Source organism: Phodopus roborovskii, unplaced genomic scaffold (assembly GCF_943737965.1).
Source record: "Phodopus roborovskii unplaced genomic scaffold, PHOROB, whole genome shotgun sequence".
NCBI classification, from domain to species: Eukaryota; Metazoa; Chordata; class Mammalia; order Rodentia; family Cricetidae; genus Phodopus; species Phodopus roborovskii.
The window spans coordinates 25,815,334-25,840,066 of record NW_026126433.1 but is presented as its reverse complement, the minus strand read 5'-3'; the positions used below and the strand labels follow the sequence as shown (position 1 = coordinate 25,840,066).

Here is a 24,733-nt window from a genome sequence, read left to right as displayed (position 1 = left end):
CTAATTGGATCATAAGTTCCTTCCTAAAGACAAGAGTCATGTTGACTCCTATGTAAAACTCCCTTCCCCAATATATTGTATTACTTTCTATAGCATTATTTGAGTAGTTACCAAAAACAGCCCATACAACCGCTTGACGATTAGCTTGTATACATAGCAGGGAGTTCCCTAGATCCCACACTTCCTGGTAGTGCCAATGAAACATGCATACCCTAAGAACAGGACCCAGCAGGAAGAGGAAGAAAAAGTATTCTCCATTTGCCGTCCCCACTCCTCAGTCACAGATTTGCTTTCATTTGCTTAGTTGAGTCAGGACAGGGTCTCATGTAGCCCACGCTGACTTTCAGATAGGCTATATAGTGAAAGAAGAACTTGAATCTTGAATCTGAGCCTTCTGTCTACTTCCCAAGTACTGGGATCAGGGTGTGTGCCACTGAATTTTTTTAATGTAGTGCTCAGAGCTTCTCTTGCATGCTATAAACTGGGTTATATTCCTACCTACCCACCCCATTTATTTATTAGATCTTTGGCAGTATCTTGAATGCCGCTCTAATTTAGCACCAATGGGCAGGATGATAAGAGTCACCAGGAGTTATCCTAAACCTTAATTGGAAGGCAAAAGCAGAGAGCCCTCAAACAAGTTAGATGCAGTGACTGAGTGTCCTGAGTTCAAACACTGGATCTGCCTGGGCTACAGAGGAGCTAGCCAAGCCGAGACACACTGCAATTCCAAGACAAGCCAAGGAACTTGCTGAGTGACAAGGCTCCCAGAAGAGCAAATCATAGAACCACAATAGAACTAGATGGGCACTTCCTCTGCCACATAGCACTGAGCCACCACTCTCTATTAGTGGGGATCCAAACTGCATAAAGGGTCTAAGAACCTTGTTGATTAGACACCAGGAAAAACTAGCTTTAAGAATGATTAGAAAGCTGTGCAAGCTAACACAGGTCTATATATCCCAGCACTCGGAATGCTGGCATAGGAGGATTGCTACAAATCTGAGTCCAGCCTGGGAAACAGCAAAACCTTATCTCATAATACATTTTAAAAGTTTAGTTTGTCAGCTGGGCGGGTGGCACATACCTTTAATCCCAGCTCTCGGGAAGCAGGGGCAGGTAGAGCTCTGAGTTGGAAGTCAGTTTACAGAATGAGTTCCTGGCCTGCCAGGGCTGTTACACAGAAAAAAAAAAAAAAAAAAAAAAAAAAAAAAAAACCCTGTCTCAATCAAAAACAAACAGACAAAAACAAAACAAAATCAATTAGTTTGTCTTTCCAGCTTTCCAGCTCAGCCAATTTCTAAATGATAAGTCCCTGAGCCCCTCGGCTTCTTTTAAAGCTGTTGTCTCTTGGTGTGGTAGGAGGGCTCCTAAACAGAAAGTGTAATGCGTGTACATATATGCTCTTACAAACTTGGCACTGTGCATATGTATGTGTGCATATATTATCTGCATCTGTGAAGTGTAAGTTGTTCTTATTCCTCACATATTTTCAGCACTTATACTTTTATGGTTGGTAAGTTAGCTAGGGATAAGGCTCTAATATGTTCACTTTGCTTACAGTAGCAAGCCTTTGGGGGTTATACGATGAATGGCCACTTTATATTAGTTATAATCTTTAAAGCAAGATGAAGCTCATGGCAGCTTCATTCCAGCCAGAATTAAGGTGTTCAGTCCCTCACCACGTGCTTACCCAGGCTGGGTCATGATGCTGGTCTTGAAAAATAACATGTTCAATTTATTAAGCTCATTAATGCAGAGTTTTGCCTTGTAGTGACTCCAGCCCTGGAATTACACAGCCAGACAACTAGGCCCTCATAGATTTGAGATCCATCCAGTTGTGTTGTAGGCTTAAAGCTCACAAACTGATCAACCCTTAAAGAGAAACTATTAAAACAAGTATGATAGCCCCTCAACTGAAGAATGGGTAAAGAAGATATGGCACATTTACACAATGGAATACTACTCAGTGGGGGTGGGGGTGGGAAATAATGGAATCTTGAAATTTGCAGGCAAATGGATGGAACTTGAAGAAAACATCCTGAATGAGGTAACCCAGTAACAAAAAGAGGAACATGGTATGTACTCACTCAGATATGGATTTTAGACATAGAGCAAAGGCTCACCAGCCTATAATTCACACCGCCAGAAAAACTAGGATACAAGGAGGAACATAAGAGAGTCATACAAGGTCCCTCACAGAAGGGGAAAGGAACAAAATCTGAGTGTATTGGGAGTGGGGGATGGTGGTGGTGGTGGCAGTGAGTAGAGAGGGAGCTAGGAGAAAGAGAAGGGGAGGAGAGAAGAACATGTGGGACCAGGAAGATTGAGTCAGGGGATGAATAGACAAGAGCAAGAGAAAGAGAAGGAGAGAGAGAGCATAAGAGAGGGAGCCATTATAGGTTTTGGCTATAGAGAAATGTCCAGAGACCTACAAGGATGACCCCAACCAACAATCTGAGCAACAGTGGAAAGGCTACCTTAATGCTCTTCCCTGATAATGAAATTGATGACTAATTTATCTGTCATCATAGAGCCCTCATCTAGGAGCTGATGGAAACAGAAGCAGACACACACAGCTAAACACTGAGCTGAACTCCTGGAATCCAGATGCAGAGAGGGAGGAGTGATAAGAAAATGGGGGCAAGACCAGGCTACAGAAACCCACAGAGACAGCTGACCTGAACAAGGGGGAGCTCATGAACTCCCAGACTGATAGCTGCAAAACCAGCATTGGACCTACTCAGACGCCCTGAACATGGGTCTCAGAAGGCCTGGGCAGTTTAAGGAACCTCTGACAGTGGAACCAGGATGTATCCCTGGTGCATGGAGGAACTTTGGGAGCACATTCCCCATGGAGGGATACTCCCTTAACCTAATCCATACTCCAAATGACTTGACAAATTTTGTTGATCCTCCTGGAAGGCATCACCCTCCCTGTGGAGTGGGGTGTGTGTGTGAGATGGTAGAGGGTTGGGGAGTATGGGAGGGAGGGGGAACTGGGATCGATAAGTAAAATAAGAAAATAAAAAATTTTAAAAGTATTGTAAAAAAAAAAAACCAAACAAACAAACAAACAAAAAAACAAAACAAGCACTATAGGCAAATGTGACCAATCTTGGGATACTACAGAGAGCAGGGAAAGTAAGCCACTGCTTTGATGAAGTTCACAATGGAAGAGTCCTTCTGAGCGATACGTTTGCTTTCTCTGGGATAGTGTCTTACTTTCCACACTTAGCACCATGCTAGAACAGGGGCCAATCAGTGGCTGGAGTTGTTTTGGGTGAGTTAACTGGAGCACCAGCACCAAACATCAGGTCAAACCCCTCACCTACTAGTGCTCCATCCTACACAGACAGAAAGCCCTAGCTCGCACATGTCACCACATACCTGATTTCCATGGCTTCCGGCTTGCTAGGCAAGCATCCTCTAGCTTAGCTCCAGCCCTGGCCTGGGAATTCATGATTAAAGAGTTTGTGAAGCATTCTGATCCAGTACCTCACAGTTCTGAGAGAATCAGGACCTCATACAGCCTAAGGCACTACTCCATTGAGCCAGAGCCCCAGTCTGTCTCTTTAAGGCCCAAGGCTTGGCAAACATTGTTTAATATAGCCCCTCATTCTGTTTAATCTATCACTTGATAGAAGTTATTGTGTAACTGTGCCTGTTAAATGAGGGAAAAAAAAAAAAAAAAAAAAAAAAAAAAAACAACTTAGAAATACAAAGGGATTGAACTATGACCTGGAGGGCAAACCTAATTGCAGGCTCCAGGGTGGAGAAGGAAATACTTCCCCTCACCCAAATCCTAATCCAGTGAATTTAGAGTTCCTTTCCAAATAATCTTGAGAACTGGTTACAATCAAACATGCTCTTCAGTCCACCTTCGGAGTGACCCAGTAAAGGGAAGCTGCCACTGGAGGGAGGAAGCAGAGGGAAGGGTAACTATTTTTAACACAACAACCAGGAAAATGCTGAGCACTTTAAAAAAAAGATTTATGTGTGTTAGCATGTATGTGTATGCAGCATTTTACTTGCCCAACACCCAAGACACAAAATGGGTACCAAAATCCCTGGAACTGCAGTCACAAGTAGTTATGAGCTGTCTAGATCTGACGTGGGGCCTCAGCGTAAGGGGCCTCAGTCACCCCAGATTAACAGGTGGTAAACCAGGCAAAGCTCGGCAAACTACCAGGTTTCTATCTACTTTATAAGAGAACACTTGCCTGAAGAAAAGTCATTTTAAGAACTGTTACAACAGGCTTCTCATTCCAAAGGTGTAGTGTGTACCATCCTTAAATGATTATACTGCCCACAATGGTAACGGTGCTATTAATACTGTTAGCATGGCATGGTGGTGCACTTGGGAGGCAGAAACCGGCACATCTCTGAGACTAGTCTTGTCTATATAAAGAGCTCCAGGCCAGCCAGGGATACACAGTTGAGACCCTTCCTCAAAAACCAAACACACAATGCAATACAGTGGAGCTAATATGCTAGTAGATAGCTACCTTTTCCTATCTGGGCCTATGCATGGTGGAGGAAGCTCCTCTTATTTTTAGCCTAGTGAGAAAAAGTACTTAAATAGCAACAGAGCAAACTAAGTCCAGGCTCAGCCGGGCTTGGTGCCACACTGTGAGACCAGGATCAAGACCTTCCCACCCCTGGATTATTGAGTTCCAAACTGGAACCTTCAGGGAGCTGAGCATAGAGGTGTAAACACAGGAGGTTGGAATCAAGGCTCAGTGGTACATATCCGTAGTCTTGGCTGTTGAAGGCTAGGATACTTGAGACTATATCACAACTGTTTTGGACAAAACATCAGAGAACCACAAGTTTACCAGGCTAGTGCTTAGCAAATGAAAATCCAGACAAGCCTATATGGCCTGGTCACATCAGCCTTCAGTAGCTTCAACAGGGGAGCAGGTACTGTGTAGATGGCTCAGGGCAGCTGGATAAAGGAAGAGCTCAAGAACAGGGGCAGGAAGAGTAACTGTTTTAAATAATCTGATTAACTAGGACTGCCACCAAGTCCTGGTTCACATTAGTGAAGCAGGGGTTCCAAATCACCAGGAAACCCTAGCATATCCAACTTGCAGCCTTGTCACACTGAGCTGAGGACAGCTGTGAAAGTGGCCAGGCCGATATAACTTGGTATTTAAAACTCGTTTTTTAGGTTTTGTGTAGCTTCATCTCATTGGTTGAGCCTGAATTCTGCAGATAACACTGCTTTGAAATGTACAAAGATTAAACATGGAACTAGGAATTACCAAGACTAAATGTGTAAACCGTAGTCAGAAGCAGACCAGCCCCAGTCTACATAGTGAGCTCCAGGCCACCAAGACCCATGTCTCAAAAACTAAAAAGTCTCAAACCTTACCCCAAATTATAGGTACAAGAAAAAGCTGGTCTACAGTCCATTTAAAAAGTGAAAAGCAGGTAAACAAGCTTATTTTCCCAGTAAACAAGATAGAACCACTCCCCTTTCTTTCGATAGGAAATGAACAAAATACTGCATTTTTTTTTCCCTCCCCCAACCAGAAAGAAACAAGTCAGAGGAAATCTTATAAATGTTAGGTTGATTTATAAGCGCTGCTCTGGCAGTTACAGTCTGTTTACAATGAGGAGTTATCTAACTGAACATACTGTACATGGCAATTAGAAGTCGTCATGGCAAGAGAAAACCACAGGCAGCCTGCTGCGGACAGCACACAAACAACCAGAGAACAGCAGGGCAAGCCAGGATGGAGGAGGGGTATGTTTATTACAAAAGAAAAAACAAAACAAAAAAACCCCACCAAACTCTCTAAGACTCCTAAGGAGGAAAGGAATATCCTGCTGAGAGAGAGAGAAGATACCAGGAAACAAAATGGCAAATGCTTTAACTCCAGGCCTGCCTGTCCTGTTCCTCCAAGAGCAAAGTGGAAGAATACATTAAAACAAACAGGCAATTCTGTAAAAGTTAGAAACCCTACAAAGTTGATTAAAAGCTGGTTTGCTTTAAAAAATTTAATATATCAAAAGGCCTGCTTTAGTGACATGCTAGTCCCACCAAAAATTAATTCCCACCCACCCCTATCAGTATCAATGTTCAAGTTGACCAGCCAACTCATTCTGCTAACTCGTGTGGATACATATGCATGTTAACGCCTAAGCACAGGGACAGGTGGTGGCCAGCACTGGCATCTCACCCGCTACCTGTCCAGCATCTGCTCCTGCAGAGTTGGCAGGGAAAACCCCACATACTAAAAAAGCTGAGCCCCAGATAACCACCTTTCCTGGTACTGCATCCCCACCCCTACTCAAGAGATCCTTACTTGTAACCAAGCTCTTCAAACTTGGCAAACCCAAGTTTATTTTTCTCAATTAATACACATATATCCACACATCCATATATATAACTTTTGTTTTTACATTTAAATATAAAAATACTACTCTGCTTTGTGTTATAAATGGAGGACCCAGAAATTACTTCTCCTTCCTATACAGTAAGTAGGGCTATCCATCTATCAGGTGATACACTGAGCTGTCTTCATGGAGGGCATAAACTGCCCCTCCACCCCTCTAAACTTCCATTTGGAATAGAAAATTGGTTTTACCTGAAGAACTAACAGCTTTCTACCTACAGGAGAAATGTCAATCCAAGCAGTGGACCTGCTCTTTCAACTCTCCTGAAGAAAAAGTTCTTCTCCACAAATACACCCGCTTTGTGGCAGCTGTGCCTACTGGACATGCATTCCTGATGAGATGAAGCAGTGGTTATACCTTCCCTTACCCCACCCCCCACCCCCACTAGAAAGCTACATAGAAAAGGAGGGTTGGGTACATAGAGATTAAGAACTTGACTCCTCATTCTGACCAACAAAAGCAAGATTAACTGGGCACGAGGAATAAAAAGACCTTGATATTCCATCCTTTGAGTTACAATGGGACAACTGGGACAGGGTGGGATGAACTAGGAAGGGCTCAAGATCACTCAAAGTCTAGTCCATTTAGTTTTTGTATTGGAAGGGCTCGTCGCCAGTCTCGTTGAGAAGGCATGTGCGGACGATGGCTTCTGTTACTGCAAAGGGGTCACAATTGGCAGAGGGACGGCGGTCTTCAAAGTAACCCTTCTTCTCCTGGCCGACAGTCCGGGGAATGCGGATGCTGGCACTGCGGTTGGCAACACCAGCAGAAAAGTCGTTGATGTTGGAGGTTTCATGGAACCCAGTCAGGCGACGTGCATTGTCCAGGCCCCCCTTGGGATCATAGGCTCGAATGTGGTACTGGTGCCGCTTGCTTAGTTTCTCAATGGCCTCCTCGATGTGCCTATTGGAAGCAGTAAAGATGAGGGTCTGACCTTGTCACTAGGAACCTGTCCTGCAAGGACAGGTATGAATACCCAAAGACATCAATAAATACTCCATGCAGGTTGTGTCTGCCCTGTGACTTGTATCTTGGTGCCTCAGACCAGTCCTTAACATGGAGTACCAATTATCTGTTGGATGGGAAGACCACTATCACTTGCTTCTTCCCACCAGTAAGAATTAAGTCACCCACTTGCTTGTATTTTTACTTAGTTCTTCTTACTAAAGACCTTTAAATGCCCGAACCCATGAACAACTTTCCCATATCACAGCTGTAATTCTATTCCTAGAGTATTGTCACTTCTCCAACAGGGTACAAAAATGACAGGCTTATGACAAACGTGAAGAGTGTGGCATGTAGTTTGTGAGAAATCCAACTTTCCCAACCTTAACACAAAGGAGGCTACTTACTTCAGACCATTCTCCTCCCGCATGGCCTTGGTGCTGAAGTTGGTATGACAGCCTGCCCCATTCCAATTCCCAGGAATGGGCTTGGGATCAAAGGTTGCTATCACCCCAAAGTCTTCACATACACGATGCAAGATGAAACGGGCCACCCAGAGATGATCTCCCATTCGGATTCCTTCACAGGGTCCGATTTGGAATTCCCACTAGAAAGAACACATTGACCTTTAGAATAGGCCAACTAACTGTTCAAGCCAACTCAAGCTCCTGGCCTGTTCCACTTACCTACCCTGAACTACTCTTAAATCCCCACCCTTGTTAGCCAAAGTCCCCACATGCCAAGTCTTCATTCAGAGGGGAGGAATGTGACAGAATAGTGCCATTTACCTGGGCAGGCATGACCTCAGCATTTGTTCCTGTAATCTTGACCCCAGCATATAAGCAGGCACGGTAGTGAGCCTCCACGATATCCCTGCCATAGGCTTTATCTGCACCCACACCACAGTAATATGGACCTGAAGGAGAATCAAGACCAATCAGTCAAAGTCAGAAAATTACAAGGCCCTAAGACTTGCTTTCCCAAGTCCTGTCTTCACCTGCAAGGGGGGAGGGACGGTCATACGTGTAGTATGGTCAGAGGATAACTTATATGTGTATCAGGGATAAGCCTTGGGCTTGAGTCTGGTGGCAAGCACCTTTACCCACTGAGCCACCTCATCACCCTCCTCTCACTTTAAATTCTAACCACATCTGGATTTGAGGGATGCAAGGGTGGTCTATTATTTTCTGCTGCCAGTCTGTTTTCTGATTTGGGAGCTGCTCCTGTCTCTGGATAGTAAGAACTTAAGGGGAGGAAGCTTTTCACCTTGGGGAACTTACCTTGGGGTCCAGGGAAGCCATTGGAAGGCCAACCAAAAGGGTGCCCGTCTGTTCCCATGAGAGTATACTCCTGTTCCATTCCAAACCAGGGGTGCTGGTTGCTCACCATATCCATTATCCGTTTACACGTGTGCCTTAAATTGGTCTCTAGGAATAAAGCATCAGCACACTGTAAGGAGTGATGTCCTCAACAGCTGAAGTCATCACAGGCTGGACTGACCCAGGCCCAACCACTGTACATTTACAGGAAAAGGCTGAGATTTTTTATAATTAAAGTCAGCTATGAAATCTCATGGGAATGGAGTGAGAGCAAAACAAGTGTTCATCCTATCTGCGCGCTGGCCACTTTCCAAGTACCACGTGCCAGACATTTCCACCCTCTATTCACAAGACAGCTGCTTCTACTTGTCAAATGTATTCCCCAGTTTCTCGTGCACTTAAGGCCAGAGCTGTCATTTTACTGAGAATAATTTGTTCAGTAGGTTTACATTCCAGGTGAGTTTAAGTGCTAGGTTACACAGTATTGGCTGGTACCAAAAGGAAAAAAAAAAAAAAAAAGGAAAGCTAGGGAAGAGGGAGAGTATAACTGGAAACAATTCCCAAGCTAGGAAAAAAAAATCATTTAACTGAGTCTGAGGTGAGTGTTATTAGCAATATTAGCAATATTCACTTTCACAAATGAGAAAATGAAGCCCTGAGAGAAGGTGTCTGGTGACATGCCCAGGTTATAGGGCAAGCGGCAGAGCCAGGAACCCCATGGCTGCCATGCTCAGGTGCAAGCCCTTTACCAACTGTGCTTCCTTTCAAAACAGAGGCACTGAAGGTACAGGGCCGCCAAGACTTACTAGCAGTGCTGGGAGATTTTACACAAGTGAGACTTCCCTGGGATTAAGAAGCCAAGTGAAAACTGAGTATGGATAGCACAGCACAAACAAAATTCCATCCCACGTGCAGAAACAGGAAGCCTCATGGGCAAACAGCTTGGCTGGGAATCACAATGCTCAGGGCAACCTGAGTTCCAACTCCAGAATCCATAAACACAGGCAGGAGAGAACCAATTCCACAAGTTGTGGGTTGAATTCCACACACCGAGCACGGTATGCCCTCCCCTCAAGCATGCTGTCTCGTCTATCTCTACACACAATTCAGCAAAATAGAAACATGGGGGGAAAGTATGCCATAAATGGCAAATCTAGTATTTGAACCCCAAAACTCTCATGTATGGATTACAGGTTTTTAAATGTACAAGCAGGTCAAGACCGACACTGGGGACTCCTATCAGCAAACAGATGGAAGGAGACTCAACACTGTTTATACAACCAATAAAAAGGACCATGGAAAGATGGACCACACTGTTTTTTAATAGGCAAGTTTAGGGTAGAAGGGTGGACATCAGATCATCCATCCCTAGATTCTTAAAAAAAGTTTTGTTTTTATTGTGCCCCCCTCCCCCAACAGGGTTTCTCTTGGCTGTCCTGGAACTCACTTTGTAGACCAGGCTGGCCTTGAACTCACAGAGATCTACCTGCCTCTGGATTCTGAGTGATGGAATTAAAGGCATGTGCTACCACCACTATCACACAGTATTTGGCATTTTGAGACAGGGTTTCTCTGTATTGCTTTGGAGCCTGTCCTGGAACTAGCTCTGTAGACCAGGCTGGACTCAAACTCCTAGAGATCCACCTGTCTCTGCCTACAGAGTGCTGGGATTAAAAGCATGCACCACCAACGCCCTTCTCAGTAAAATACTTTCGAAAGAGCAGTCTCTGCCTGTTCAGAAACCACAAGACTGGGGTAGGACATCCACACCCATCCCATACACACCTGCAGGCTTCCGGTTGTACTTGAAAACTTCACAGAACACCAGCTTGTTGGGCTCTTTGCGGAAGGGGTCTCGAAACATGGCAACAGGGCTGAGATACATGTCACTGTTGGAACCCTCAGACTGAAAGGTACTAGAGCCATCAAAATTCCACTCAGGTAACTCTGCATCAAATAAAGTTGGAAAATTAATTTTTAAGATGTATTTATTTTTAGGCGTGTAGGGGTGTTTTACTTGCATGTGTATCTGTGCAGGTATGCGCCTAGAGCCCGCAGAAGCTAGAAGAGAGGATTGGATCCTCTGGAATTGGAGTTATAGATGGTTGTGAGCCACCATGTAGGTGCTGGTAACTGAACCCAGATTTTCTTCAAGAGCACACAACTGTCTAACTTCTGTTCCTGGGATTCTCATACCCTCTTCAGACCTCTGCTGGCACTACACACACACACACACACACACACACACACAGACAAGCAAAACACTCATACATATGCAATATTTTTTTTAAAGTATACATACACACAAGACAGCCAGCCTCTCATCATCTTTCCATCGCTGAAGATCTTGTCTGTCCTTCTCATGAGCAGCATGCATGTGAATGTGTCATCATTAGAGACAATCTGATGTCTGTGCCCATCTACCCCTATGTTCATCCTCCTGAGATTTCCAAGAGTACTGCATCTCAAGAATCACACGAACAACAGATGACTCCTCTAAGTCTACTGTGCACCAGCCATTCTCATACCACTTCCAGTGAGTGAGACACAGGGCTGACTCCTTCACTAGGCCGTCTCATCTCTCCCCTCATTTATCCCTCACCGGGCCTGACAGGCTGTGTTCTTGCAGATTTTATGAGGAAACAGTTGTTTCCCTACCACTTGTTCCTTTTCCTTGTTATAGTGGCCAGTTTGTCTCTCCAGTTACGTATGAGTTCTCTTGACCTATCCAAATCCTGCCAAGGAACAAGTACACGACATATGGTATCATCTAGCCCTTCATTCACTCAAACAGCAACGTCTTTAGAATAACTCATCCTAAACTAGTTGCCCTTCCCTGAAAAACAAAGGCTACAACTAAAACAAAATAGGTCTCCTTTGAAAGTTTTTAAAAGCACCCCCAACTAAATAAAAGCAAACAGCCAGTCCCAGAGACCCTACTTTGGAGCATGTGCTTTGCATCCAGAATTACACTGTATAATCATTAAACACAGCACTTTTTTTTTTTTTTTTTTTTTTTTTTGAGACTCTTTTGAGTCTCAACCTGTGGGTCATAACCCCTTTGAGGGTGGTCTAATAACCCTTTCACAGGGGTCACCCAAGAGCATCCAAAAACACAGATACTTACATTATGATTCATTCATAACAGTTAAGAAGTTAGCAATGGGGGGAGAGGGTGTCACCAGAATATGAACTGTATTCAAGTATCAAAGCATTAGAAATGAGAAACACTGCTTTATAAACTTGATAGCATACTCTAATTACAACAGCTCCTTCAAATTAGGTTCCTCGGGTTGGCCAGGTTAGCAATACTGCAACCTCCCACCCCCTACAAATATGACCCAGTATTTTTCTTCAGTGTATGTACCAGCACACACAAGATTCATCTAAATAAAGCCTCCATTGTTGCTGTGCCTCCAGAATACTGGGCTGCTTACAGGTGACTGGCTGAGGTCTGAAGAGCCCTGCTTTTGAAAGACTTTGCAAACAAAACAGAAGGAAGGTCAAATCTCAGGCTGCTTGCCCACTTCCAGGCACATGCTGCACTCCTGCCCACACTCACCTTCTACACACTTGGGCTCACAGTCCAGGGTGCGGGTCTTGCAGCGCAGTCCTTCTCCGGTACCATCAACCCAGATATACATGGCTTGGACTTTCTCACCCTGGGGCAGGGACATGTACATTTGCTTGATGCCTTTGTTCAAGTGGGAACTTGCTGAGGTGGCCATGGTGGAAGGTGCTCTGGAGAGACAAAAGGGGAAGGGGGGTCACCTGTAGGAATGGCTTAAGAGGCACAGGGTTCCTTGTGGGGAGTCTCTTCTTTGGAAAGGGTGCATTAAACCTCTGCTTTCAAGAGGTTTAAAGTTTATTAGACAAAGATCATTCCACTCAGGGTGGGCTAGTTAACAGGTTTTTAATATCCCTTAACTCTGAGAAAGTTGACAGGAGGGAACAAAAAGATGAAAAAAAAAAGTTCATTAACAGAACCCAATACATTTCTGCCATCAAGACTTTAGTAATTGACAGTGGAGTGTTTCTGTGCCTTTTATTCTTGCTTTCATGGATATACACCCCACTCGAAGTTCCTACATTTTGATTATTTATTTGAGACAACGTCTCACTGTGTAGCCCTGCTATTCAGACCAGCTCAACTCAAACTCAGAGATCTGCCAGCCTCAGCTTTCCGAAAGCTAGCATTAAAAGGTGTTCCGCCACTACCTTGACTCCATAGTTGGATTTAAAGATGAGACAAGGGGGCTGAGATTTAAAAGGCTAACATTCCTGTACTCATCTGTACTATTTGCCATCACTAAGGTGGTAGACAGTAAAGCCACACGCCAAAGGAGCACACTGCTGACTTTATTTATTTACTTATTTAGGAAATGAATGGGGTTTCTACATAGCACCGACTATCCTTGTATGTAGATCAGGCATCTAACAAAGATCCACCTGTGCCTGTCTCCGAGTGCTGGGATTAACAGTATGCTCCGCCAGGTCTGGGCTGACTTCACTGGTATGATGAAAAATCATTACTCCACACTCTGACTTCAACGCAAAATTGGCAGTATTTGAAGATTTCACTAGATAATATTTTCTTGTAAGCAGAAAATCCCCACTTCTAATAAAGATGTGGGGCAAGACTAACAAATGGGTGGGTGGGTGGGGTATCCTAAGAATCAGAAGCTACAAAACCAGCTTCAACACAAGAGGAAATAAATGTCCCCCCTCCCTAATCGCCCAGGATGGCTGGAAAGGAACATATTGTTCTCCTCCAATGACTTGGGCAACTTTCTGAAGTACAGTGGCAAAGTTTCTACGGGCAACTGTCCATGTTTGCCCAAGTGAAAACAACTGCTTCTCCCTCCAAAGCCTCACCCTTCCCCTGGGGAACAGATGAAGCTGCACTGTCAAGTTCTATACAGAACTAAACCTTCTGCCAGGACTGCCATTCTAGACGGCCTTCAGCTTACAACACTAATCCTGCAGCCTCCCCTTCCTTTGGGTTATAAATCCAGCATTAACCAATTGTTATGTGAGCCTGGGTTCCTCCTCCAGTCCTTTTCCTAGAGACCAGCTGGGTGCCAGCCATCTACTGTATATTGCACCAAGTAGTAGCCAAGTTCACATGGAACTGGTTCTGAAAGTTGAGTTGTTTCTGCTTTCACCACAAGCAAAGGGGTCTTTCTCCCTGTCCTTTTACTCACCCCAGCCACAGAGAATTAAATATGCTGTTGGGGTTGCCCTCTCTAGACCTCCTCTTTTTTGAGCTGTGTTCGTGCCTCTCGTCAGACTCGGGATCCCGCTGGTCCAAGCAACGGAGCTTTCTGGGCGAGGGCGATGGTGTGGGGGACCCAGTGCGTTCAGAGGGGGAGGTGCTGGAATAAGTAGGCTGGTGGGATTTAACCTTAACCCTCGATTTCTCCCCGGAATTCACAGAGTAGGCAACGAAGCCGAAGCAATTGGCAGGGGACTCTGAGGACCGAGAATCTCCATCTTCTTCCTCCTCCTCTATCGAGGGTTTCTTTGAGGATTTGCGGCTGGGGGAGGATCCCCGCTTCCCGCCCCCGGAGGAGTTGGGGTAATCCACTTTGAGAACAGCCCTTTCCCACTGAAATGTTCGGAAAGTCGGCGCCCCGACCCTCGGGCCTGCGTTGACCTCAAGGCCTCTCCCAGGGGGCCATACCCTGCGGGGCAGAGGCCGGGTGGAGAGAGTGGGGCGACCGCGGGAGGCACCGCGCGCCGCTGCTGCCTCCGCCCGGCCCGGCCTCTCCACTGCGGAGCCCTCGGGCCACTGGCTCTCCATTGTTCGGTCACACAGTAAAGGCCCAGGACCCCGCGTTGGGAAGCCGGTGGAGTGGCGCCACCAACACTCAGAACCACCGGCCTCTCAGCCAGACCACCCACAGGGCGACGACACCCCCCAAAACGCGCCGCCCAGGAAGAGAGGCTGGAGGCGCCTGCGCCCACCTAAGGCGTGAGTGCGCTCCCGGAGGGACCACCCGGACGCCCGATCCGGGAGACTCCGCCAACCCGGGGCCGCCCGCCTCCCGGGGCGGCGCCTCAGGCCGCAAGCGGAGAGCAGATCAAAACAACCCGCGACCCCGCCCTTCCCGGAGCCTGGGCCACAGCTCGTCCCAAGACAGCTAAGCGGAGCCGTCCCGGCCGCACGCTGCAAGCACGCGGGAGACACGAGCGCAGCATCCCGGGCCGCGCAGCTGCAGACTGGAGATAGAGTGCAGACGCCACAGTCCCGGCCACCGTGCCACGCACCCTCCGAGCGCTTACCTGAGCAGTGGCCGGAGGGATGATGGACGGGGTGGACAGGCCACGGGCCACGAGAACGAGGCGGAGAGCGGAGAGGAGATTAGTGCGGGACTCAGACGGACACCTCTACTCCCATTCTCAGCTCTGCAGGGACGCTGCCCGCTCCGGTACTTTTTATTGGCACCTCGGGCCCGCCCCCAGACTCTGTGATTGGTTGGCCTCGGCCAGGAAACCCGCGCCCATCAGCTGCTGCGCGCCGGGGGCCCGAGGCCATTGGCGGAGGAGCTGTGCGGGAACCGCGAGGTGGGGCGAGCAAGCCGGAGAAGAAAGAAAGAGAAAGGGGAGTGGGGGAGGGGAAGCAGCGGCCGCCGAGGAGGGCCGGGCCGAAGGTGCTGGGAGCTTTTGTGGCTTGCTTTCTTTAGCGACCTCTGGACCCTCAGACCCGCGCTAAAGCTTCCTCAGTCACTTGGGCCTCGTCCCTTGCTGCCTAACGGTGCAAAGGTTTTCGAGGAGAGTTGCCGGTGAAAATCCAGAACCGAATTTTTACCCTTTGTTTGTTGAGAGAGATCTCAGGGGCGTAGGGGTAGGGGGGAGCAAGGGAGCCCTGGTCAGGCCTGGAGAGAGACAGGGTTCCTAAAGCCTAGAGGAGTCTATCTCCCTGGCTTCCTGAGTGAGTTTGGGAGAGTGGTCAGAACTGTGATTTCATGGTTTAAACACAAGTGCGATGTTTCTATAATTCCATGGAGAGGACTCTGGAGATCCATAGCAAGAGACCTGTTTGGTGTCGCCCAGTTCCCGCCATAGGCAAGTCTCTCAGCCTTTCAAAGCCCAAGTTCCTTGGATTTGCAAAATAAAGCAGATGGAAGGACTTTCAGAGCTGTCCACCAGACTTGAAGTCAGGGTGGACTAATCTTTCCAGGACCCCATTGAAACTTGGGATTCACTAAAAACTTAAGATTCCCTAAAAAATATTAACTGTCCTGTGGTGGTGCTGGCCTTTAATCCCAACACTCAGAGGCCAGTTCTAGGCCAGTCTGGCTTACAGAGAGACTTCCAGGACAACCGGGGTTACACAGAGAAGTCCTATATCTAAAAAAACTAAAAGAAAAAAAAAATTTCCCTAGTTGTGTTTCCCAAGTTACTTACCATGGGGTTTCTTTTGTTTTAAGTCAGGAAAATGAGTGTCTTTCCCTCTCAACTCTGCCGTGATGGCTGAGATAGTGTGAATACTGTAATGAGAAGAGCTGACAACATGCACAGAAATTACCTGTAAGAATAGGTATGGCCCAATACTGTTACTACTACTGTGTCCTGAGCAGTGTTTCTCGAGCATAAAACCCACTCTGGCTTATTAACCTCTCAGGAGCCTTGGTATTTGAGATGGAGATTTCCTGTTTAAATACCAGAAACCCATGCTCTTGGAGCCTTTGGAAGAGGAAGGGAAGACGTTTGTTCTTCTGGTTATGTTTTGCACCACAAATATGAAAAGAAACCTTGCCTGTGGCCACACACACATAACTTGGCTTCTTGGGTCAACCTCCGTCTATTCCCTCTAAGTGTGTCTAACACTGTGGCACACAGATGCAGCATTCATCTCAGATGGGGGTTTGGGTATGCTTTGGACTGGAAAAGCACCTTGTAAATTCTGTGTCATATTCAGTGCTGTGTGAAGCATTTTACAATGATGCTCAATAGTGGGGATTCAGATCAGACAAAACCAAGGCCAGATCTGGACCTCAGCTGTTGCCCACCTTGATTAATAGCCAGATTACTTGGCCACACAAGCCTGTGTTGTAGTGTATATAGCAGAGATTACAGTGGGACCTGGGGTGTGAGGAGTGTTTAGAAAACACTAATTATCATTTTATATAGGTTAATATAATCTGAAGAGATTGGGCTATCTCTCCATGATTGTGTGTGTGTGTGTGTGTGTGTGTGTGTGTGTGTGTGTGTGTGTGTGTGTGTGTGTGTAGGCCTGAAGCTGGCATTGGATATCTTCCTCCATCACCTCCAATATTTTTTTTAAACAGGGTCTTTCACTGAGCCTATAATTCACAGACTTGGCTAGACTTTCTGGCCAACGAATTCTAGGGATCTTTCTGTACCTCCCCAGAGCTTGAATTACAGTTACCTGCCATCACACCAGACTTTTTACATGGTTGCTGAGATTGAACTCTGGTCCTCTACCAGCTAAGCCATCTCACCACCCCTCCATGAGCACTCCCGAAATGCAACTTTGTGTCTCCGTGTCATGCTGCACTATTGTTTTAGTAAAGGAAGTAAGGTTTAACCCCAGTAACAAGGTCAGCTGGCTTCCCGTTGCTCTCTTTTAACTCTTCAGTTTAGGTGGTTGGAAAAGGGATCAGAAGAAGGGAGAAGCAATGTTCTTATTTCAGGAAACAGTGAATCCCAGATACCAGCTGCCAAAATGTAAAGCAGCACCTTCAGCACTCTTCTCCAGCGGCCAATGTGGAGAGCAGGATAGCAAATCCAATATTTGGGAGCAAATGGGTTGATTGCTTAGGTTTCTTGCATTTCTGCTATGTGAGTGCCTACTTCCCTTACTAGACATATTAACCTCCTTTGCTGCTTACTCATTTTCGTAGTTCCCAATAGTGTCCAGACTGTGTTCAATAAACATTTATTGACCACACAGAAATGTCAGCGGCAGCATCAAGAGAGCATGTGCCCTGTTTCCAAGAATACAAGTGAATTTGCTTTGATCCTTGCATGTGACCAGGGACATCTCATGTGACCACTGCCTTCCAGGGGTAAACAAGAGGCGTTGCCCCTTGGTCAGCCCCACATATGTTTAAAGTAACTAAAGGAGAGCCCAGACAAGCACAGGGACCAGACTGCTGCTCTTTGAGTGTACCATAGGAGAAAAAGCAGAACATAGTCCCCTAATCAGTTTGCCCTCAGAAAAGTGAGCTGCACTTGTAGAAAAGTTAAAAGAACAGCCTGTTTCATCCCCTTTGACTTCGCTGTGTCTCTGTCCTTTGTTCTTTCCTAAATTGCCACCACCCCCGTTTTCTGCCCCCTCCATCAAAGCAGCAAGATGGTTGAACCCATGACCTTTTCAGTCTAGGCCCACACAGTATCAAAGCTAACCAGGGGTCTGATAGCAAGTGCTTTGAAGTTGAGGTTCTTGCTGAGTGGGGTTCCTCTGTCCCAAGGGTGGGTGGAGTGAGACAGCTATATCGCAGGGAAAGAGTTTGAACCACATTTGCAGAAATAACCCAGAACTAAACACATCTCATCAGTGGTTGGCCGCCTACACTGATGGCTTGGTCTTGGGTAGGCCTTTCCTATGAGTGCTTACCGCTTCTTTCTCTGCAAGTCTGAAGCTGTTCTTCTAGAGTCCTAAGGCATCTGGTTGCCTTGCATTCACGATGCCAAACTTAGGATGAGGTTCCATTGGGCCCAAACCTTCAACTAAAACATGCTGTTGGGAAGTAGAGTTTGCTGCCTGTGGGCCGGCTGGTCTTAGCGGGCAAGTAGTGACAACTTTAAAGCAGGCTGAAGAAAGACAGTGAGGACAGTTGTAGTCACCCCGAAAACTAAACCCAGAATATAACTGGTTTTGTGTTTAGGAACCCAAATTAGTTCTGGCCAAAAAACCTAGAGCCTAACAGATGTCTAGCCAAGCTGAAATGAAAGAGTAAAGGGAGCACACAGGAGGTCGACAGCCCTCCTGGACCCTGTGAAGTGTGTTTTTCTGGAAGTGGTATTTAGTCAGCCTGTCGAATTCCCCTGTACACAATCAAAGATGGAAAGAACAGAGTGCACTTGAATTCAACAACCTAAGACTGAATTCAGTAACCTAAGCACGGAGGGAGCTGCCTTTCCATAGCTTCATTGACACTCTTTAGCTCCAGAGAAGAAATTCAAAGTTGGAATGTCAACTGTCTTTCACCTGATGGGAGTTTTGCCAAATGCTCAGTGAAGACGCTCACAGAGAGAGAGCACCCCATTTCTCAAGCTGCCCTTTAGGGTGGAAGCTTTGTGCCTGTTTGAGCTCTACCTCAAATCTCACCTCTGCTCGGAAGAACCAAGCGATTCATCTGTCTGACGGCATGGGAAAGCGAGTCCTATTAAGACTAGGAGCCACAGATACAGTTCTAGAATGGGACCTTCTTGTCCTTCTATTCTACTTTTGTTTTCCAGTCTGGAGGTAAAGCCAGGGCTGTGGGTATGCTAGACAAGCTCTATGGCTGGGCTGTTTTCCCATCCCACTTTCGTTGTTGTTGGTGGCTTTTTACTGTTACTTTATTATTATGTTCTTTGGTGTTTTGTCTGTGCGTATGCCTGTGTGAGGGTGTTGGGTCCCTGGGAACTGTAGTTACAGACAGTTGTGAGCTGTCCTATGGGTGATGAGCATTGAACCCCAGTCCTCTCGAAGAGCTGTCAATGCTCTTAACCACTTAACCACTGAGCAGTTTCTCCAGCCCTTTCTTGTTGCTGTTGTTTCGGTTTTTGTTTGGTTGGTTTGGTTTGGTTTTTTTTGAGACAGGATTTTTGTGTTGCCCTGGCTGTTCTGGAACTGGCTCAGTAGACCATGCTAGCCTTGAACCCAGAGATCTGCCTCCCGAGTGCTGTAATTACAAAGTATGTGTGGCCACCACCCAGTTTAGAGAAAGATTGAATTTTGAATAAATTTTCATGTACAATCATCTGTCACTAGTTAAATCAATTGACTTACTGGGTGTGTGTAATGAGGGGGCACACGTGTGCATGTGTGGGAGTTGTGGGACAACTTTCTGGAGTCAGTTTTTTCCTTGTACCATAAACTCTACCTGTCATGCTCGCACAGCGAATGTGTAAGAAAAGTTGCTCTGTGAAAAAAATTACTTGGATTAAAATGTGTTCTTTAGTTGGTACTTTTCTCAAAGGAATCCTCAGCTGGACCTAGGGACAGCCTTTTACCCCTCATCCCTGTCCTCATTAGCTGTTTTGGATCCCTGTTTATTTCATGTTTGTCAAACGTGAACAGGAAACATAGCCCCATGGCATGTATTTTGGATTCTTGAGCAACATTTAACTTAGCTGGCTTCTAAACTTCTTCTGTCTTCTTTTCCTCTCCCCCATTTCTTTTTAAAGTGATTCTTCAAAGGCTTGTTTACTGGGGCTGCAGAACTAGGAGCTGGCCTTAGGATGGGTGATGGTGACATAGGGCCCTCTGGTGGAGTTTTGTGGAATTTCAGACTTCTCCCCAGAAGGGCTTGAGTGTGGTTTTCATATATATGAATGAAATTATATATTATATATCATATATATAAGTATATATGAAATTATATATATATGATTATATATATATATATAATTTTTTTTATTTTACATATCGATCCTAGTTCCCTCTCCCTCCCATCCAATCCCCCCCCACACTCCACAGGGAGGGTGATGCCTTCCAGGAGGGATCATCAAAATCTGTCAAGTCATTTGGAGTAGGGTCTAGGCCCTCCCTCCTGCCTCTAGGTTAAGGGAGTATCCCTCCATGGGGAATGTGCTCCCAAAGTCCCTCCATGCACCAGGGATACATCCTGGTTCCACTGTTTGAGGTCCCTTAGACTGCCCAGGCCTTATGAGACCCACGTTCAGGGGGTCTGGGTCGGTCCAATGCTAGTTTCTCAGCTATCAGTCTGGGAGTTCATGAGCTCCCCCTTGTTCAGGTCAGCTGTCTCTGTGGGTTTCTGTAGCCTGGTCTTGCCCCCATTTTCTTATCACTCCTCCCTCTCTGCAACTGGATTCCAGGAGTTCAGCTCAGTGTTTAGCTTCTGTTTCCATCAGCTACTAGACGAGGGCTCTATGATAGTAGATAAGTTAGTTATCAATCTCGTTATCAGGGAAGGGCATTTAAGGTAGCCTTTCCACTGTTGCTCAGATTGTTAGTTGGGGTCATCTTTGTAGATCTTTGGACATTTCTCTGGTGTCAGTTTTCTCTTCAAACCTAAAATGGCTCCCTGTATTATGGTATCTTTTTTTTCTCTCTCTCTCATCTATTCGTCCCCTGACTCAATCTTCCTGGTCCCACATGTTCTCTTCTTCTCCCTTCTCTTTCTTCTAACTCCCTCTCCACTCACTGCCCTCCCCCCACAACTCCCAATATGCTCAGGAGATCTTGTTCTTTTCCCCTTCTGTGAGGGTTTTACTTAACTTGCCTCTGTTACATATGATATATGATAAACTAATAATGTTCAGTGCTTTGCATACATATTGTATTCATAGTGCTGTCTGTTACCAGAGGTTTATTGTAAAATTAATCTTCAGATTCTCCAAATCAGGCAGCAAAATGTTGTTGGGCCTCACCCCCACATCAGTGTGCAAGGAAGGTTAAGAGAAACGGATGCTGCAAAATTAACCAGTCTAGGCACCAAGAATAAATGGGAAACGGATTCAAGGGTTTGATCATAAACAGGTCCCACCCTCAGCCCTCACTTGGCTGTGGACCCAGAAACTTAAACCAAGCCAACAGTTGAGAGTATGCCTGACTATTCTTGGGTGATCAGAGTTGATCAGAAAGTCTAGCATAAACCAGGCCTTTATGGGTGTCTGGGGTAGTTAGGTTGTGCCACTTCCTCTACCAGGGCTCTGGCTGTCCCTACCTGTCCTCGTCCCTTCCCTTTAGTCCTTATTTAATCCTAGGCTTCACTTCCTTGTCCATTAGAGAGGTCTTCGAAGCCTGGGTGACACTGTCAGACTTGAGTCTGACACAGGGTTTAAACTGCTCGCTTGTCTTCTGTCTCCAGCAAGTGGACCCACAACAGAACCAGTTTTCTAGAATTTCCATATAGAAGCACTTAGGACCATAGTGGTAATACTGAGAGCTGAGTGTGGGAGAGTGTTAGCAGGTTCAGGTCTGACCCTCGGGATAAACAACACAATGGATGCATCACCACTAACATCGCAAGACTGGACAATTTGGGAACTGATTTGGGGTTTTTACTCTCCCCAAGAATAAAGAGATCAGGCCATGACCAAGGATATGATGTCAGAGTTTAGGATGGTTGGCATTGCCCAGAGGTTGGCAGAGCCTCTTACCTGTGGAGCAACACATTTAGAAGGAAGGAGTGGTGGGGTTGGGTTGTGGGACCAGATGAGCCTTTAGTAACCAGGAACTGTCACACAGTTGGAACACACACGAGGAATTGTGTAACTTGGATACCACAAAAACCTTATTCTTCTGAAACCTATATATTAGTTAGTGAGGAAAAACTCCCCAAGGGAAAATATTCCAAAACCGGGACAAAGCCAGATGTGTCAGCTGTTTCAGAAAAATAAGGCAGATTTTCTGTAAGTGCTCCGACAAAGGAGTCCACTTGAACTCTGAGGGAAAGCTGCCTGTGCGTGCTCACTGCCTTGTTGTATCTACTGACAGGCAAAGCCATGACTGTGGAATGGGAGATGCGGGGCCGGGAGTGGGGGTGAAAACTCAGGGGTGATGTGTGGTAATCCCACATGTAAGGGGGTAAAGCAAGCTTTGATACAGTAGGCAAGCTAAAGCACGGAGTTGGAAAATTACAAAGCATGAAACTCCATAGAAGCTTGGATTATGCGAATTTATGCCACTATTAAATTTATTTTTAAAAAAATGACTAAAATTTAAAATGAAGTCAGTCATTAAAGATCAGGGGAAGGGGTCAAAAAGAAAGATGAGTTTTATTTATTTCTGAAATAGGAATTACCCAGCTGGTCTACAATTCAATATGTAACCAAGTATGACCTTGAACTCCTAATCCCCCTGCCTTCACCCAGAGGACTGGGATTGCCAGTATGCCCCCACCATGCCTGGCTTTTGGTACTAGGAATGATGAATCTAGGGCTATGCATATGCTAGGCAAACATTCTGTCACCACAGCTCTAGTATCGGCCCAAGAGAATATAATCTCAACCTGTGCCACACCCACCTTTAATCCCAACACTCGGGAAGCAGAGGCAGGCAGATCTCTGAGTTTGAGGTCAGCCTGGTCTGCATACATATTGGGTTCCCAGCCAGCCAGAGCAATGTCATGAGATCCTGTCAGAAAAATAAAGTAAAAGAAAGAATCGAATCTACTTTACAGAATGAGACAGCTGATTCGGATTTTGAGTGGTGAGAGATCTTTATTTCCCTCAGGTGAAGACAAACAGTAGGACCCAGAGAAACAGTTCTGACCACAAATTCCGGGCTCTGCTGCAGATTCCTCCCTTCCAAGTCATTCTGTTGCGCTCTCTTCCCCTGGCTTGGGTTCTGCCCTCCCTCTCCACAAGTCGCATCAGCATCTCTTTCTTGACTCTTTTCTCTTCAGCATCAATTGGAGGCTCAGAGATGGGGAGTTTTTCTCCAACAGATTGGAAGGAACCAACTGCTGTCCCATAGGGCCATGACCTTCACCAAGGAAGGCAGTGCATGGCAAGTGCCCAAGAGAACCCAAAGGAGGAAGATGGAGTAATGTATGTGCCCAGGTATTCTAGTCCCTGTCATAGTCAGAGCTCTTTGAAGGGAGAAGAGCCTGATCGTCTTTGTCCTGCTGCTCTGCATCCTGTAGCAGCCTGTAAAATGTTCTTGAAGAGCTCTCATGGTACAACGCTTTCTTGAACCCCATCAGCCTCAAGCTGGGACTGTAACAGGGATGCCAAAAGGAAGAGATGCCATAAATTCCCAACAGGCATAAGGCATTGATCATCGCATGCCAGCAGAAGAAGGTGGTGACAAACATGATGTCACTGATGTCATCATCTTCCCATGGGTAGCCAGAGATCGGTCTAAATAGAATGAAGCCTGACTGAATCAGCCACGAGCCCATCATCAGGAACAGGAAGGTCTCTATCACCCAGAGGTGAAATATCTTAGGAGCCCACAGCTCTGCTATCAACACCAGCATCAGCAGGAATACCACCAAGACGAGGAGAGAGTGAACCTGCAGCTCCACTCCAGTTGAATTCTTAAGGTGTGACAGTAGCAGCAGCAGGAACACGTAGACACCAAGGACCGTGGAACCTCTTTCTAGAACCACACACCTCTGCCGCAGCACATTCTTGCTTGCAATTTCTACACAGCCATCAAGGATGAGGAGGAAGAACATGGTCATGTGCTGCCACTCCTTGGGGTACATAAACCTGGGTGGCATTTCTTTGCTCATAAATTTCAACCCCCCTTCAACACCTTTGAACTCGTAAACTATCAAGAGGCAGCCAGTCACTGTCTTCAGCCAGCCTGTATGGGCTATTTGCTGCAGCCTGTCCCATCTTCCCTTACTCTTAGAAAGGGATGAAGGATACAGAAGAGAGTCATTGACTATCATAGCTCTGGAGACTACTATTGCTTTATACAGTCCATATAAGATCAGAAACAAGCCAGGACATATATGACCAATAAAATCTCCCATTGAACTACTAATCTAACAAAATGCAAAACTCTGATACAGGTGCTTCAAATTCTAGGCTTTGGGAAGAAATGCCTTCTACTTAGTTTTATCATCTCCCTTCACCCACTGCTGCCCACAGAGAGGAAACATTTCTTGAGACAAGCCTACACATTTGGTGGAAATATGGCCTCATTAGCCTGTTCCACTCTGGCACACTTGGGACTGAGTGGGCTTTCCAGGGTTCCTCTCCATAGCTTCCGAAGGGCTTTGGCTCATGCTTGTCCCTGGCTCAAGTTCCCTCCTCTCACCCAGCCTGATGCTCAGGTGGAAAGGCGGGGAAGGAAATGGTGGGTTGGGTTGCAGTGGTGTTCAGAGAAAGCCTGTGCTTGCTTAAACGCCCAAGCATCCTTGAAGTAATTCTCAGACCTAACTTCAGTCTATTTGTAGAGGTGGATG

The 24,733-nt window shown here is 46.1% G+C and overlaps 2 protein-coding genes across 2 annotated transcripts; both read right to left on the bottom strand.

Annotated features, from left to right (window-relative positions):
* Positions 1-5,559: 5,559 nt before the first annotated feature.
* Positions 5,560-15,079, bottom strand: Glul (glutamate-ammonia ligase). The gene is made up of 7 exons (XM_051186001.1): positions 14,955-15,079; positions 12,232-12,410; positions 10,455-10,616; positions 8,631-8,777; positions 8,139-8,266; positions 7,758-7,957; positions 5,560-7,308 (listed from the first exon to the last, which is right to left on the bottom strand). Exons 2-7 carry the CDS (start codon positions 12,395-12,397, stop codon positions 6,990-6,992), a joined length of 1,122 nt encoding a protein of 373 aa, XP_051041958.1. The 5' UTR covers positions 12,398-12,410; positions 14,955-15,079; the 3' UTR covers positions 5,560-6,989.
* Positions 15,080-23,375: 8,296 nt separating this feature from the next.
* Positions 23,376-24,316, bottom strand: LOC127223220 (transmembrane epididymal protein 1A). Its single transcript, XM_051185720.1, has one exon. The coding sequence runs from the start codon at positions 24,296-24,298 to the stop codon at positions 23,381-23,383; it is 918 nt and encodes a 305-aa protein (XP_051041677.1). The 5' UTR covers positions 24,299-24,316; the 3' UTR covers positions 23,376-23,380.
* Positions 24,317-24,733: the final 417 nt, after the last annotated feature.

Excerpts from the sequence above, each read along its gene's own strand:
- Glul (XM_051186001.1), bottom strand. The coding sequence starts at position 12,397 with ATGGCCACCTCAGCAAGTTCCCACTTGAACAAAGGCATCAAGCAAATG. Across the intron at positions 8,267-8,630 it reads TGGCTTCCCTGGACCCCAAG|GTCCATATTACTGTGGTGTG; the intron begins GTAAGTTCCCCA and ends ATTCTCCTTCAG. Across the intron at positions 7,958-8,138 it reads CTGAGGTCATGCCTGCCCAG|TGGGAATTCCAAATCGGACC; the intron begins GTAAATGGCACT and ends TGTTCTTTCTAG.
- LOC127223220 (XM_051185720.1), bottom strand. The coding sequence starts at position 24,298 with ATGGGAGATTTTATTGGTCATATATGTCCTGGCTTGTTTCTGATCTTA.